This window comes from Epinephelus moara, chromosome 17 (assembly GCF_006386435.1).
Source record: "Epinephelus moara isolate mb chromosome 17, YSFRI_EMoa_1.0, whole genome shotgun sequence".
NCBI classification, from domain to species: Eukaryota; Metazoa; Chordata; class Actinopteri; order Perciformes; family Serranidae; genus Epinephelus; species Epinephelus moara.
In genome coordinates this window covers 22,037,416-22,051,278 of record NC_065522.1, presented here as the reverse complement: position 1 = coordinate 22,051,278, position 13,863 = coordinate 22,037,416, and the positions used below count along the sequence as shown (strand labels likewise).

The following is a 13,863-nucleotide window of genomic DNA, read 5'->3' as shown; positions in this document are numbered from 1 at the left end:
AGAGAAGAAGAAGTTTAGAGAAGTGAGGAGGTGCTGGTGGTTTGGAGAGAAGGCGAGAAAACAACATGTTTTTGTTGGCTGCTTTAGCTCAAATGGTGAGAAGCACACATTTTAAATTAGATTTATTTAGGTTAAGTCCGAACATTGATTTATTGGAGAGCCAACAAAAACATGAGTCCCTGAGGAAGCAAAAGTCAGCAGGAGGAGAAGGAGGAGTGACCAGAGGAAAGAAAGGGGTGAAAGCAGGTCTGAAACAACACCCCACTACCACAGACCAGGGTGTCATTTCAAACGCTGCCCCAGCCGTCTTATGTTATCGCTCCAAGAAGCTGGAGAGGAGGAAAAACTGGATCCTACGAGGAGACAAGAAGCAGTGAACAGGACGTGGAGAAAAGTTAGAACCTCTGAGAAGGAGAAGAGGAGGCGTCTGCATCACTAGAGTCAGAAATCACTTAAGGGGATCGATGTGGAGAAGGGCATTCATTTCAGGATGTTCCACTTTGAACTATACTTAATAAGAACTTATCAATCTGCTGTTTTTTGTTTTGTGTGCAGAGGAAATATGAAACAAGTGGTCAGAAACGACACTTGCAGCAACATTTGTGTATACACCGATCAGCCAAAACATTAAAACCACTGGTGGGTGAAGTAAATAACATTGATCATCTTGGTACAGTGCGATGTTCTGTTGGGACACCTTGGGTCCTGGCATTCATGTAGATGCTACTTGGTGTGCTCCACCTACCTAAACACCGTTGTAGACCAAGTAAACCCCCTCATGGCAACAGCACTTATCAGGCATGACCCAAGGAACGTGACAAAGAGCTCAAGGTGTTGGTGCCCAAGAGGTACCCACGATACACGGTGGGTGCTCCTTGGACCAGACTTGGCTCTCACCTGTCAAGGCATGGACACAGGACCTCTGGAGGGTATCCTTCTGTGTCTGGCATCAGGGCTTTACTTTCAGATCTTTTGAGTCCCATGGGTTGTGAGGTGGGGTACCAGCACGTCCCACAGATGTTTGATCAGATCAGGATCTGGGGACTTTGGAGAACAGGTCGATGCCTTGAGCTCTTTGTCTCGTTCCTCTGACCATTCTTGAGCAGTTTTTGTGACAGGGCGTGGTGCATTGTCCTACTGGGGGGCCAATGCTATTGGGGAGTGCTGTTGTCGTAATTGGGGGTGCCTCGTCTGCACTGGTGTTTAAGTAGGTGGAGTGTGTCAAGTAGCATCCACATGAATTCCAGGACCCAAGGTTTCCCAACAGAACACTGCACTGTGACGAGACGATCAATGTTGTCAATGCCTACTTAAACATAAGGGTTGTACTTTTTAGTAAAATTACCTCCATGTATGTTGATTTCTTTTAATTGGATGACTATGAAAATTTTATATTATGTGGCAGACTTTGTTGCCGAACCTGGGACAGAAGGCAGAGTATTTAGTTTGGGACTGAGCAGTAAGATAAGGTGGATTTTGGATTGATCACTACAACTATATTGTAATAGTGTCTTGTAAACCCATGAGGGTTGATCACATGCTTGTATGCAAGACACAGAAACAAAATTACCAATTATTTAATCTTGTTAAAACGTAAGTAAGACCAGTAGGGTCTGCTACGATGGGGAGCAGTAACATTTCCATAGTGATGTGAGCAGTTTCTGACTCATGTGACAGAGCTGCCTCCTTCTTCTTCTCCTTCTACCTACCTTACCTGATCGACCCAACGAACCAGACTGGAGCAGACTTATTTACACGTTCTTAAATATTCAGTTAGTCAACATAATCATTTCTGCTGATTCAGGAGCACATCTCAGACTGAGGTTAATTTTAAAATGATTTGCCAGCTCTTTAAACTTGTGCTCCTGAATTCAGCCGTGAATGTAGTCTGAGGTCAAGTGAGGAGAAGCATCTGAAGCTAAAACAGCAGGTAGCGGTGAGGAGAAGCTGTCCGTCTGCTACAGAACTAGAGGAGAGCAGAGCTGGGTCCAAACAGCTAAGGTTTGTTTAATACTGTCATATGCAGGTCATGAATTGTTCAAAGACGTTCAGCTTCATTTGAACCCTAAAAATGCAAATAAAGTGAAACCAAAATGAGTCAATAAAACATTTGAACCCAGGTCTGAGTGAGAGGAGTCGAGATGACCTGTGAGGGGATTAGAGCTACAGAGCAGCAGGAGGCATGAAACACTGGTGAGACGTCACGCAGATCAGACCCGGGTTTCTGCTGAGATCTACGACTGCCTCGCTCATTTTGAAACCAGCGGAATAAACAAAAACAGTCGTAGATGCTCGGGATACCAGGTACAGACCAGAGTGTATGAAGGGTCAGAGGAGTGGACACAATGTTCCCTGTAAGCCAGCAGTGTCCAGAGCTGTTTCATGTTTTTAATCCAGGTCAGGACTGGAAACTCTGACCAGGAAGTGATGTCATTTGAGGTATTGTTACATGTCACAATTTAAGACAATATTAAATCCATTTTAAAGTGCTACCTAGAACTAATTTTAAGATCTATTCAGAATAAAAACACATTTCGCTTCCACTGAAGTCAACTTCTACTGCAGCATTTTCCTACATTTCCCAGAATGCCTCAGCAACCATCAGAAAATTGGTAGAAATGGGTGAATTCAGAATATGTTGGTTGATAGGTTGGTTTGGCACCCAAGTGAGAATGTAACATAAAATATTCAAAATAGCTCCTCTAGAAAGTTGGTTATTTTTTGAATCAATGGTTCCCCCCAAAAGATTTGACAGGATATGAAAATAAATAAACAAATAATTTTCAGAGAGTTTACCCAAATATTTGTGGTGCCACATTTTCTGTTTGGCTTGTTATTAAAAGAAAAAGAAAGGTACATTCACTTGAATATAATGTAGTTTTTTGTATCTAATTTGTATGTATTCATCTATTTTAATGTGTTTTTATTATTTTAAAGATATGTAACATTTTCATATCAAAATGCTTAAAAATGACTAGACCTATGTTATATATTTCTTAAGTTGTGTACTTACATTATCCCAACTGTTTAGAAAATGTAAAACCTAAAGAAATCTGTAATTTTATTTATTTTTAATACTTAAAATGGTAGCGCACTGATACGTTAAGCCCCTCCTTGCTCTGCCATCTCTCAGAGCACAAATGAGACAAGCTAAATGAGCTAAGCTAGCTAGCTAGTGCAAGCCACTGTTGAATACAGCCAGCACAAACCCCAGGACCAGGGCTCACAGTGGGCTGATAGCTAGCGACAGCACTGAGTCTAACCTGTGTAATGGCAGCAACAGAAAGTTTGCTGATCCTGCGGGAAGTTAAAGGTCTGGATCAGACCCCTGGGTGATGCACTGGCTGAATTTGAGTTGCCACAGGGTGCTAACTAACTGGGCGCTAACTAACTGTCTCTCCATGTATTAGACATTTTAACTCATTAATTTGTTCCTGATCGTTTTACTTGCTTTTTCATAATATAGAGACAGACTGATGATGTTAGTCTACAATTTTTGTTGTTAGTTTACAGTTAAATCTGTTAAACACATGGACATCATAGGTAACTGGTATTATGTATCTTTCTAAGGCCTCGGCTTGTTGTATGTTTTCATGACTCATGTTTTCTCTCACTACTATAAACAGGATTAACAGGCAACATAAGTCTGTGCAAACCTTTTGTGTTTGTTGTGGCCCTCGACTCCAAAGAACATGTTTGTTTATTTAGTGTGACTTTTTCACACTCTTTTGTTTATAAAGCAAAGATGCACTTCAGTTTTGTGTTTTTAGGAACATAAATCTGTTGACTCTCTCCTGACGAGGACAGGGCACAGCTGGCTAAGAGGAAACATTGGCAGGTTAAAGCACGGGATTAGTCGTTACTTCATCAGGGTCAATTTATCACCACACGCTAACTAGCCAGGTCACTACAGCACTACCAGCACCAATCAACACAACAACGTCACTGCACCACAGCGCTCACTACCACTACAGGATTAGGGAAATATGGGAATGAATCGTATCACTAGGGATTGTCTCCCTCCCAATGAAAAAACACCACCCTCTAAGAGTATTACAACGGTACTCCGCTTTCCCAAGGCGGCTAGCTACTCGCCAAGTGGTTGTTAAGGTGACGAGTCAGATGTCGTCAATCTGTGGAGACCCAGGAGCGAAACGGTGGGGTCAAGAGGGGTTTAAAAAACAAAACAAACAAACAGAAGAAAAATCAGTCATTAATGAAGATAATAAAACTGAGGGTGGATGAATTCTTAAAATGATTAACTGTTGTGGGGGGAAGAGGAGAAACACACAACAGGGGTCATGGTTACATGACGGCAGACATGATGAGAAATTATATCAACTGTTCAACTACACAGCATGTAGTCACAATGATACCAAAACACATCTAAGCTATGTAGCAAACATAACTCAGAAAACAAAATGTAGCTTTAGGGATGTCAACGATTAACTGTTTCTTGGTTAACTCCCGAGAATATTTGTGACCTGCACTGTCTGGTAGGAGCTAACATTAGCTAGCTTATTTGGCAATTACACCTTGTTACATCGTCCGAGCACAAAAGCGTTGTTGTGGAAACATTCTGCCCACCCTTCGGTCTCTGTCCAGGTCATCCCGGTGATTAAGTGGCTCAATTTTGACCCACAAACTGACTTTAGCATTGTTAACTACTGTTGGCTCTGTTAGCACCGTTAGCAGTGTCAGCACAGCTAGTGGTGGTAACATAGTTAATAATGCTAAAAGGGTTTACAGCTCAAAATGAAGCCACTTGCTCACCGCGGCTACCTGGGGGGAAAACGGAGGATGGACACTATAGCCCCGTTTCCACCGAGTAGTACAGTACGGTTCAGTTCAGTTTGGTTTTCTGTTTCCACTGTGAAAAGTTGTGGATGGTACCAATGGAACTGTTCCACACTGTCCACATTTTTGGTCCCCCTTCTGTTGAGGTACCTAGCACACAGATCTGGTACTAAAAGGTCGAGCTGTGAACACTGCAGTCCGTTGATTGGTTAATAGAGGACGGTCCTGTGGAGAGTTTTAATAGGAAACTGTAACTGCAGCAGCTGGAGTCACAGAAAAAATAACTTCATTCACTAGGTCGACTGCCGGCGACTTTTAAGGTGGAACGTTCACTTGTAATGTTACTCAATGTATGAGTTGATGACGTAAATCTATCAGAACACCTTAAATTTGACCATCACTTTCGTTTTTATATGACATACTCTTTTAGCCTGAGAAGGACTAAATGCACAAACCTGCTATTTTTAAATATCCCATGGAGAGAGACTCTCACTGCAGCCTGTTTTTTGTTCTGAAAATGTCAGTGTGCAGCCTCGTTCTGTGGATGATAAACGAGGTGCAGACTTCCCTCTGTGTCATCGATAATTAGGAAATTAGTGACAACAACCCCGTCCACATTTAAGGGTACTGTTTGCAGTGGAAACGCTAGGGTCTAGGTACCATGTCTGAAGGGTTACTTTTGGGTCCAAAGGTACCATACCGAAAGTATTTGGTGGAAACAAGGCTTATGTGTCTGCTGCAGTGGAATGCATAATTGGATAGCGCTCTGAAATGTGGTGCTAAATCTCACTGAATCAATTGAGCGCCGGACTGACAGAAAGGGCCTCTTGAATTGTCATTTTGCATTAAAAAAGGCAACTAACCAGTTAATAGGTGTCAGACTATCAAAAGCAACATTAACTGACATCCCTAAGCTTGATGAACATCTTAAGGTGCTAGCACGATGCAGCTGACACAAGCAGAGCTACAGACGTACAAATACATTCGAATGGGGATGAATTGCAAAGCTGCACTCTGGGAATCTACGGAGCCCTTTTCAGACATGTCACAGTGCTGGCTTCACCTATCTGCATAATAAATGTTGTTTTACACAGAGTATAGGCTTAAATAAGGGCCAATGAGATTTCAAACATGTGAAAAGATGTTCAGAAATCATCTCAAAGCCTGCTGCTACATGTCACCCTTTGCAAACCTGTAAACAAAAATTCTGCATTAAAGATTCCCACTTGTATAGGCACAGAAAAGATTTGTGACTGTGCAAATGTCTTGATAAAATCTGGGGACAAATTATATTAGATCAAAGCAGCGCCAAAATCGCTCTCTTTTCCAGAGGCTTACACAGAATCAAATTACTTCTGAACATCATTTCATAACCTGTAATCTTCTTAGAGCTCATAATAACACTCCTTTGTGTACACAGCATGTTCCATAATGGCTATATTCAAACACGACCATTACAGAAGGAGCTGCAAGGCTTGCGTAATGTTTCTTGAGAGGGAGCGGTGACACTGAGATCAGCAGCGAGTCAGACAATAATGATATCAGGGAGGAAAGTTCTCTTGTTGGCGACATCAGTGACGAGTGAAGAGTGTTAATCACCGTGGCTACATTGATGATTAGCACGAGGGACGCTCTGATTCTCACCAGTTTTATCAACCCAGATTTCAGAGCACATTTTATCATCAATGTCATTATTTATCAGATAGAATAAATAATTCAGCAGCCTGTTTTATAGACTACACTGTGACTGTGACTGTGACAATGACTGTCATTTATTATGTATTTGCTCACATGCTGTATGGAAACCTTTAAGATGGCTACTCATACGAATTCTTCCAGCCTCTATAACCGTTTAAATCTGGCTCGATCACGCTGCTTCATGTTCCACTAAACTGATTTTATTTTAAGCATCAAGCACGTTGACCTGGAAAATGGTAGTTAGACAGAGCCATCACAACTCAAGGTCCAATATGTTGCCTTTTATGGAGCTCCATTTGCAACTGTGGACGTGAGCTCAGCAGCTTTTATGATCTCATCAGTAGCAATTTTAGGTCTTCTCATCCAAGTTGGCTTTAAGTTAATTTGTGATGTTGATGTGGTTGAAAGTTTTGTGTTTCAGAGATCATAATGAGATGATGTTACAGTGCAGAACAAGACACTCATTTAATTATCTATCGGTTTGTTTGCTGTGCTGCTGTAGCCGTCATATTAAAACGGACCTGTTATGCTTATTTTCAGGTTCATATATTTCTACAAGAACATGTTTACATGCTTTAATTCTTGAAAAAACATGTCATTTTCCTATTACTGTCTGTGCTGGAACACCCTCCGTCTGTGAGGCTCCATTTTAGAGCCTGTCTCTTTAAGCCGCCCTCCCGAAAGAGGACAGTCTGCTCTGAATGGTCAACGTTTCAGTGTCTTCTCTGACCGTCATTGACTGTGAAGGAGTATAACGGCACAACCAGACATGTTGCAGCAAGAATACGATCTGAAATTAGGAGAAATTAACAACATCAACGACACAGTTTACACGTTTCCCTGACGTTAGCATGCTACATGTAGCAGTGTATGTGCTCTTGCAGTAGCACGCCTGGAGCACATGACCCTATAAAGAAATCCGCCACGAGCTGCCGTCAGCTTCTCTTTAAAGTAGAAAAAACATTGGTAACAGATAAGTAAGGGAATCACCAAAGGATCTACGATACGATATTATCACGATACTTAAGTCACGATACAATATTATTGCGATAAAAAATATTGTGATATATTGCGATTTATTACCTTTTTTCAACTGTAAATTATGTCCCCAAGTGAAAACTTTGTCAACATCTGTTTTATCTAATACAATAAAAGTTTCAGTCTGTTCATTTCATGTCAACCTTTTTTTTTTTTTTTTTTTTTTTTTTTAGCAAAATGTATCTAGTGGACTGAAAAAGCAATCAATTATATCACTCTAGTCGACTACCTTACGTTTAATATGTATTTGTCATATTAATAATTTATATAATAAAAAGTCCATACTTGGTACTGTGTGACAAAACGATATTACCGAACAAAAATATCGCGATACTATGCTGTATCGATTTTTGAGTATTCAGAACAATCTGAGGTTTTTGCTTACAGGGATTACTTTTACATATGTTTACCTCATTATTTGAAACTTTGGCCACGTTTAACATGAATAGTAGGGGTGGGCGATATGGCCCTAAAATAATATCATGATATTTGAAGGTATTTTTGCGATAACGATATTCTTAAAAATATGAAAAATTAGTAAAAATCAACACCGACTCCTGTGTGCTGCTGCCAGAGGAGCCGCTGAATGAGTTCCCTCTAAACGGTAACTCGCCAAAAGAGTCTGAGAAGTCTGGGGCTGTTCATAAAACATTCAGGACGCCACAGTTTATTCCACACTACTGAAGCTGCTCCTCTTTTTGGAACAACTGCGGAGTCGGTAATAATTTCACTTTCAGCTATGTTTATTGTTGCCGTGGATAACAGTATGACGTCATATGTCAACAAGTATCACGATATGAATTTTTCATGTGACAGACCTGAGCTGAAACCTGAGCTGTTATAAGGTCCCTCTTGGTAAGAGAGCACTGTCACAACTTTTACAGTAAAATATCTTCAACATCAACATGTTAAATTGCCAGCATATTTCCGTAATGAAGTACATGTCTGAAAGGGGCTCTAGACTAACGTGGGTGACAGTTCCCAAAAAGGTCCAACGTTACAGGACCCAGAAAACCACAACAAAGCACTTCTACAAACAAAGATTCCAAAACTATAACTGCTTCCAGCGATGCAGATGGAGGTGAGAGAACGTTTATCTACAGATGTTCCTCTACGATGAACGACTGCATTAAGAGGTGAATCCACACCAAACCAACCCACGAACAACACAGTGCCGACAGTCAGTGAGAGAAGAAGAGGAAGCAAAGGAAGGCTCAATGTGTAGCCGGGAACTGTCAACAGTTTTTCACACCAAGTTTCATGCAGCCCTCTAAAGAGGCGGAGCCTAAGAGACAGGTGTGAAAAGTGTGGGGGAGGGGTGGTGTGTGTAGGGGCGGGGCTAGTCACCAGGGGCTCCGTGTGCTGCTTGAGCTCCTCCAGATGCTCTAATATATTCTTCTTTGTGATGATGCCCAACACAATCCTGAAACACACACCTGTTACTCGGTAAACTGCCCAAAAACAACAATAAATAAACAAAAACAACAAACAGAAGAGAGACAGAGAGAGAAGCACAAAAACATAACAGGGTGCAACTTAAAATATTAAACAGATAACTTAATGTTAACATAAAATAAAACTCAAAATAACACAAAAACTTAATGTAATGAATTCATTTCAGGTGTTATGATGAAAAGAATGTAACTCATCTAATAAAATACCATGTCTTTAATCACAAGGTTTAAAGTTTGAGGTTTGACTGGCGATTTTTTTATCATGTCATCTTGTTGGGCCTTCTTCTGCAATCATTTATCTTATATTCGATATTTGCAATATTCACATGTAAAATAACAACCTCTAGTTAGACCACATCCATTTCCACATTAAGCCCCACCCACTCATTCTAAGTATAGGTACTCATACAGATAATTTAATTGGCTGAGCAGATACAGATACAGATCATGGTGTACTTTCTCATCCCTAATATAAAGCCTACAGAGGCAAGATCTTGAGAGTAAATTAATCTGACTTCTTCACATTTTTCACATTTTATTGAATCTGACTTGTTAAAATCCTGAAAATAACCCTCTCAATCAACTCCCCATGCCAAAGTTACACACAAAATTTGGGGTCATTTGTCCCTGTATGACGTCTAGTTGATTCAAATTCAAGATGGCCGCCCAACAGATTTGTTTACTAGACACCTTGAAGATTACAAAAAATGAAGTTAGAAAAATTTGTCAGCAGGGTGCGCGGGGACTCCATCTTTCTGCCCACCTAAAACAGTAGTGGATGGAAACTCATTTTATTTTGACGACTGTCTGGAAATTAATTTAAAATTTGTGCTTAATTACAAATGAAACTTGACAAAAGTTAAAGGGTAAGTCTGGTGATATTCTATGCTTTACATATTGACGATAAATCACATGAAAAAAATAAACACAACAGCAATGAATTAGTCCTAGTAGGTGTTGTCTGTCATAAGATTTATATAACCAACACACTTTGTTTTTAAGTACAGTGAATTTCCAGGACAGAGATTTTATTTTGAAGTGCCGTTTCCTGCTGTAGAGTGGACAGCTACTTGACAGAGACAAACATGCAAACTAACTCGATGACATGTCCAAACACAAGTATGACGCTGAATATATCAAACTGTGTGGACCCTGAACTGATGACTAAGGAGAAATCTGGACTTTGAGACTGGACCAGTTAGGAACCACTGGTCTAGAGAACACCAAATGTGTATTAATCCATGAGAAACAAATCCTCAACTTAAAAACTACAGTGCCCTGCTGCCTTAGAAAATGACTTAGCCTTTTAAGGTAAACTAAATTTATATATTTGTTACTTATTTTTAAAGATTAAAGTAGAAGCAAATGGGCTTGGAGCCTGAGTGCCCCAGTCAGGGTAGAGAAGTTAGAAAGTACTGAAAGACAAACTAAGACACTTTTGTTTTAGTCTTTTCATGAGATTTGTTGAAAGTAAGTTAAAAAAAATAGAATAACACCAGCTTTATCCTTAAAAATGTGACTAAAATAGTTAAACATGAAGCTGTAAATGAAAACAAACACTGCTGCACAGCTCCTCTCTGGTGATTGTCACAGCAAACTGAGAAGTAATCTATAAATTGAGGAGTGGTAAGCACAATCTGTCTTGTAATTCCTACATTACACCAGCAGGTGGCTCCCTGTAAAACCTAAATCTGTTAAACCTAGACAAGATCTCCTGAGTCCGACCCATCATGAGACTTTATTTTAACTACAATGAACAAAAGAAATCCTCATGATCTGAAAAATAAACATATCAAAAGGGGCAAAACCTCAAATTTTCTTCCTCAAAAACCACCTTTTTCATTTCTTCTTTAGCATCAGCTGACTTCATGACGGACTATAATTCCTGACGTGATACCTGTTATGTAGTTGTAGTTAGCTTCGCCAGCTCAGTCTCTTCTACTGAAGAGACGGCTTGTTATTGCTCAGTAGGGGGATACAGATAGTGCAGCAAAGCGGTTAGGCCAGGCCATGCAGTTACAGGGTAAACCCAGGGATCTGAGAGCCCATGCAACACTGGAAAGTGTGTACATGTCTTTGTGCGATGCTTGTCGACCTCAGACGGGCAAGTATATCATAACGGCACTAAAAAGAAGGATGTGAGAGGGATTCTTCTCTCACGGCACATCCTTCCTCCTCAGGCAACTTCCTACTTACCCGTTGTGAGTGACCAGGCACTGGCGCAGCCCGAGCTTTCTGAAGATGTCCACAACGATCTCCATGGGGGTGTGGTCGGTGACGGTGAAGGGGCTCATGTCCAGGATGGAGCGCAGTTTGAGGGGCCGAGGGCTGTCGGCTGGCAGGGTGGGTGCGTGCTGGGTGAAGTACACCCTGGAGTTCAACATGATGCCCTCCTGCTTGCGACGAGCGTTTTCTGCAGAGAAAGGACCAACATTAACTTGGTTGATGCTTTTGTCTAAAGGGACTCACAGGTTCAGTTTGGTACTTCTCATCCTGGACCCTATTTTCCCAAGTTTTTGGGTCTGAGTGACTAATGGGAACAACAATTTTTGAAATTGGTCCAGTATTGAGCGAGAGTTCTGCAGCTGGCAGTGCTTGTTTTTGCCACTGACAGGCTCAGATTGTTACTCTAACTGTCTAACATTATGGAAAGGATCCCTACAGAGATAGACCTTTTTGTTGTGTTAATACTTTGGTACTTTTACTTTAGTTAGCTTTTGAATGCAGGGCTTTTACCTGTAAATAGTAACAGAGTATTTACACAGTAGTACAGCTATTTTTACTCAAGTAAAATGTCTGCATACTTCGTTCACCAATGGTAAACACTGTATTATGTCTGAAGTGGTTTTGGTGCTACTACTGTTGGCTTCTAAAGCTAACTTACATGTGTATGTTATTGGGAATGGAATTAATGCAATGTTTACACTTTGGACATTTGCGCACTGTCAATTTACGCCCATTAAAAGTGCTTGTTTTTGCCACTGACAGGCTCAGAATGTTATTCTAAGTGTCCAACAACAACAAAGGATCCCACGAGACTCCATTTAAATAAACAGTAATTTTAGCATGTATAGACTCAGCATATTTTCACATCTAACTGGGTGAGTTAAGGGTTTATTTCAACCAAACCAGAGTGAGTGATTGTGATTGAACTGTAAAAGACGAATCAAAATGAATTTTGTTCATTTTACTGTGTTTCTGTCAATATGAATGAAGCGTGTTTATAATAATAAAGTTACTGTTTAATAAAATGGAGTCTGGTGGGTTTGGCGATGGCAATTGTGAGGCTGTTTGTAGTTGAACAAAAAGGATCTTACTCTTGAACAAAATGGTCTATCTCTGTAGGGATCCTTTCCATTATGTTGTCAGACATCTAAACTAACAATCTGAGCCTGTCAGTGGCAAAACAAACACTTTTAGTGGACATAAACTGCTTCCTGGCTCACAGCTACTGCGCTCTTGCTCAGTACTGTTCCCATTAGTCAGTTCGACACAAAAACACAGAAAAAGGTTGAAAGGTTGGGCCAGGTTGAAAAATACAGAAGTTAGCCTTGAACTTTTTCCCATGTATACAAATCGGGAGCAATTAGGGGTTCAGTGTCTTGCTTGAGGGAGTTCTTCACAGACAAAACGACCATTTATATATTAATTATTTATGCTGTTACCTTGAATTCAAGAAGGGAACTTTTGGTTTTCTCGCATGCCTCCGGCAAAAGAAAGAATCCACAGTTTTCCTCATGAATTCAAGGTAACACGCCACGAATAACTGATAGATATATGGTCACTTTGTCTGTAAAGCACTCAGACACTGTGCTATTCCCTTAAATGAATCTATGCCCCAGACAGACTGTGTACCGTTTTGTGCTCTCTTGCTGTTCTCACATTTTGTTTTTAAATATGGGAGAAACAATTTAGTTACCTATAGCGATAGTGATGTCCCTGCGCAGAGCGAAGCCCACCAGCCTCTGGGACTCCTTAGACACTATCACAGGGAAACCATTATAACTGGTTTCATTGATGGTGCTCTGCAGCTCCTCCACTGTCAGGTCATCCTGCGTCAGCACTGCTAACGGCGGGTCGCTGCGTCGGGGCCTCATCACTTCCCTGGCCAGCGTGGTGTGTGTGAATTCCTCCTTGGCGTCCAGGAAGGGGTATCCATTCAGACGGATGTGGGCCTCGTAGATTCCCTCGCGGCCGAACGCGTCGCCCACCCATTTGCTGGTCATGACGGCAGCCATGAGGGGGACGATGTACTCCAAACCACCAGTCAGCTCGAAGACAATGACGACCAGGGAGACGGTCATACGGGTCACACCGCCTGAAGAGACAGCAGAGGAAGAAATGTGCATAAGCACACATCGAGACGAGGACGAAACAAAGATTCTAGCTTAGAAAATTTGACATTGTGTCCATTTTGCAAAAGCAAACCCTTTAATCACAGGGTTTCTTGTCTAGTCCAGTGAATTTAATACTGGTAAATACAAGGTAATTTATCTTATTGATGCAAAAATCCTGTAAATCTAGTGTTACTATAAACCAGTCCCGCTCATGGAGAAGCACAAAATGTTCTAATGCATCCAAATATTAGAGGGATGGCAAAATATGCAAGAGTTAACACAATGCTGACCAACGAACACACCATTTCCATCCATAACCTATTACTTTGTTATCCGCTGACTCACCCAGACATGCGGCGGCCCCCACCATGGCGTACAGCCCTGGAGTGATGCAGTCTGCTCCCACCTCGCACCATTCTTTGAACAAGAACCAGTCATGGTGATAATAGGCCAGCTGCTCCACGGCGATGCCAACGATTCGGCCTGCGATGGCTCCGATGGCCATGCTGGGGATAAACAAACCTGATGGTACCTGTGGT

General features: G+C 41.2%; 1 protein-coding gene across 8 annotated transcripts in view; it reads right to left on the bottom strand.

The window, feature by feature from the left end:
- Positions 1-13,863, bottom strand: part of clcn3 (chloride channel 3) — a 65,770-nt gene that overhangs the window by 4,445 nt on the left and 47,462 nt on the right. For 5 of the 8 annotated variants that reach the window (XM_050066859.1, XM_050066854.1, XM_050066860.1 and 2 more), the window contains 4 exons: positions 13,670-13,856; positions 12,907-13,305; positions 11,184-11,400; positions 8,881-8,956 (listed from right to left, as the gene is read on the bottom strand). In XM_050066859.1, coding sequence (XP_049922816.1) covers positions 8,881-8,956; positions 11,184-11,400; positions 12,907-13,305; positions 13,670-13,856 — 879 coding nt within the window. Of the gene's footprint in view, positions 1-15; positions 4,134-8,880; positions 8,957-11,183; positions 11,401-12,906; positions 13,306-13,669; positions 13,857-13,863 lie in introns of those variants that run through there. The other 3 variants (XM_050066856.1, XM_050066862.1, XM_050066858.1) reach the window with 2 other exon arrangements.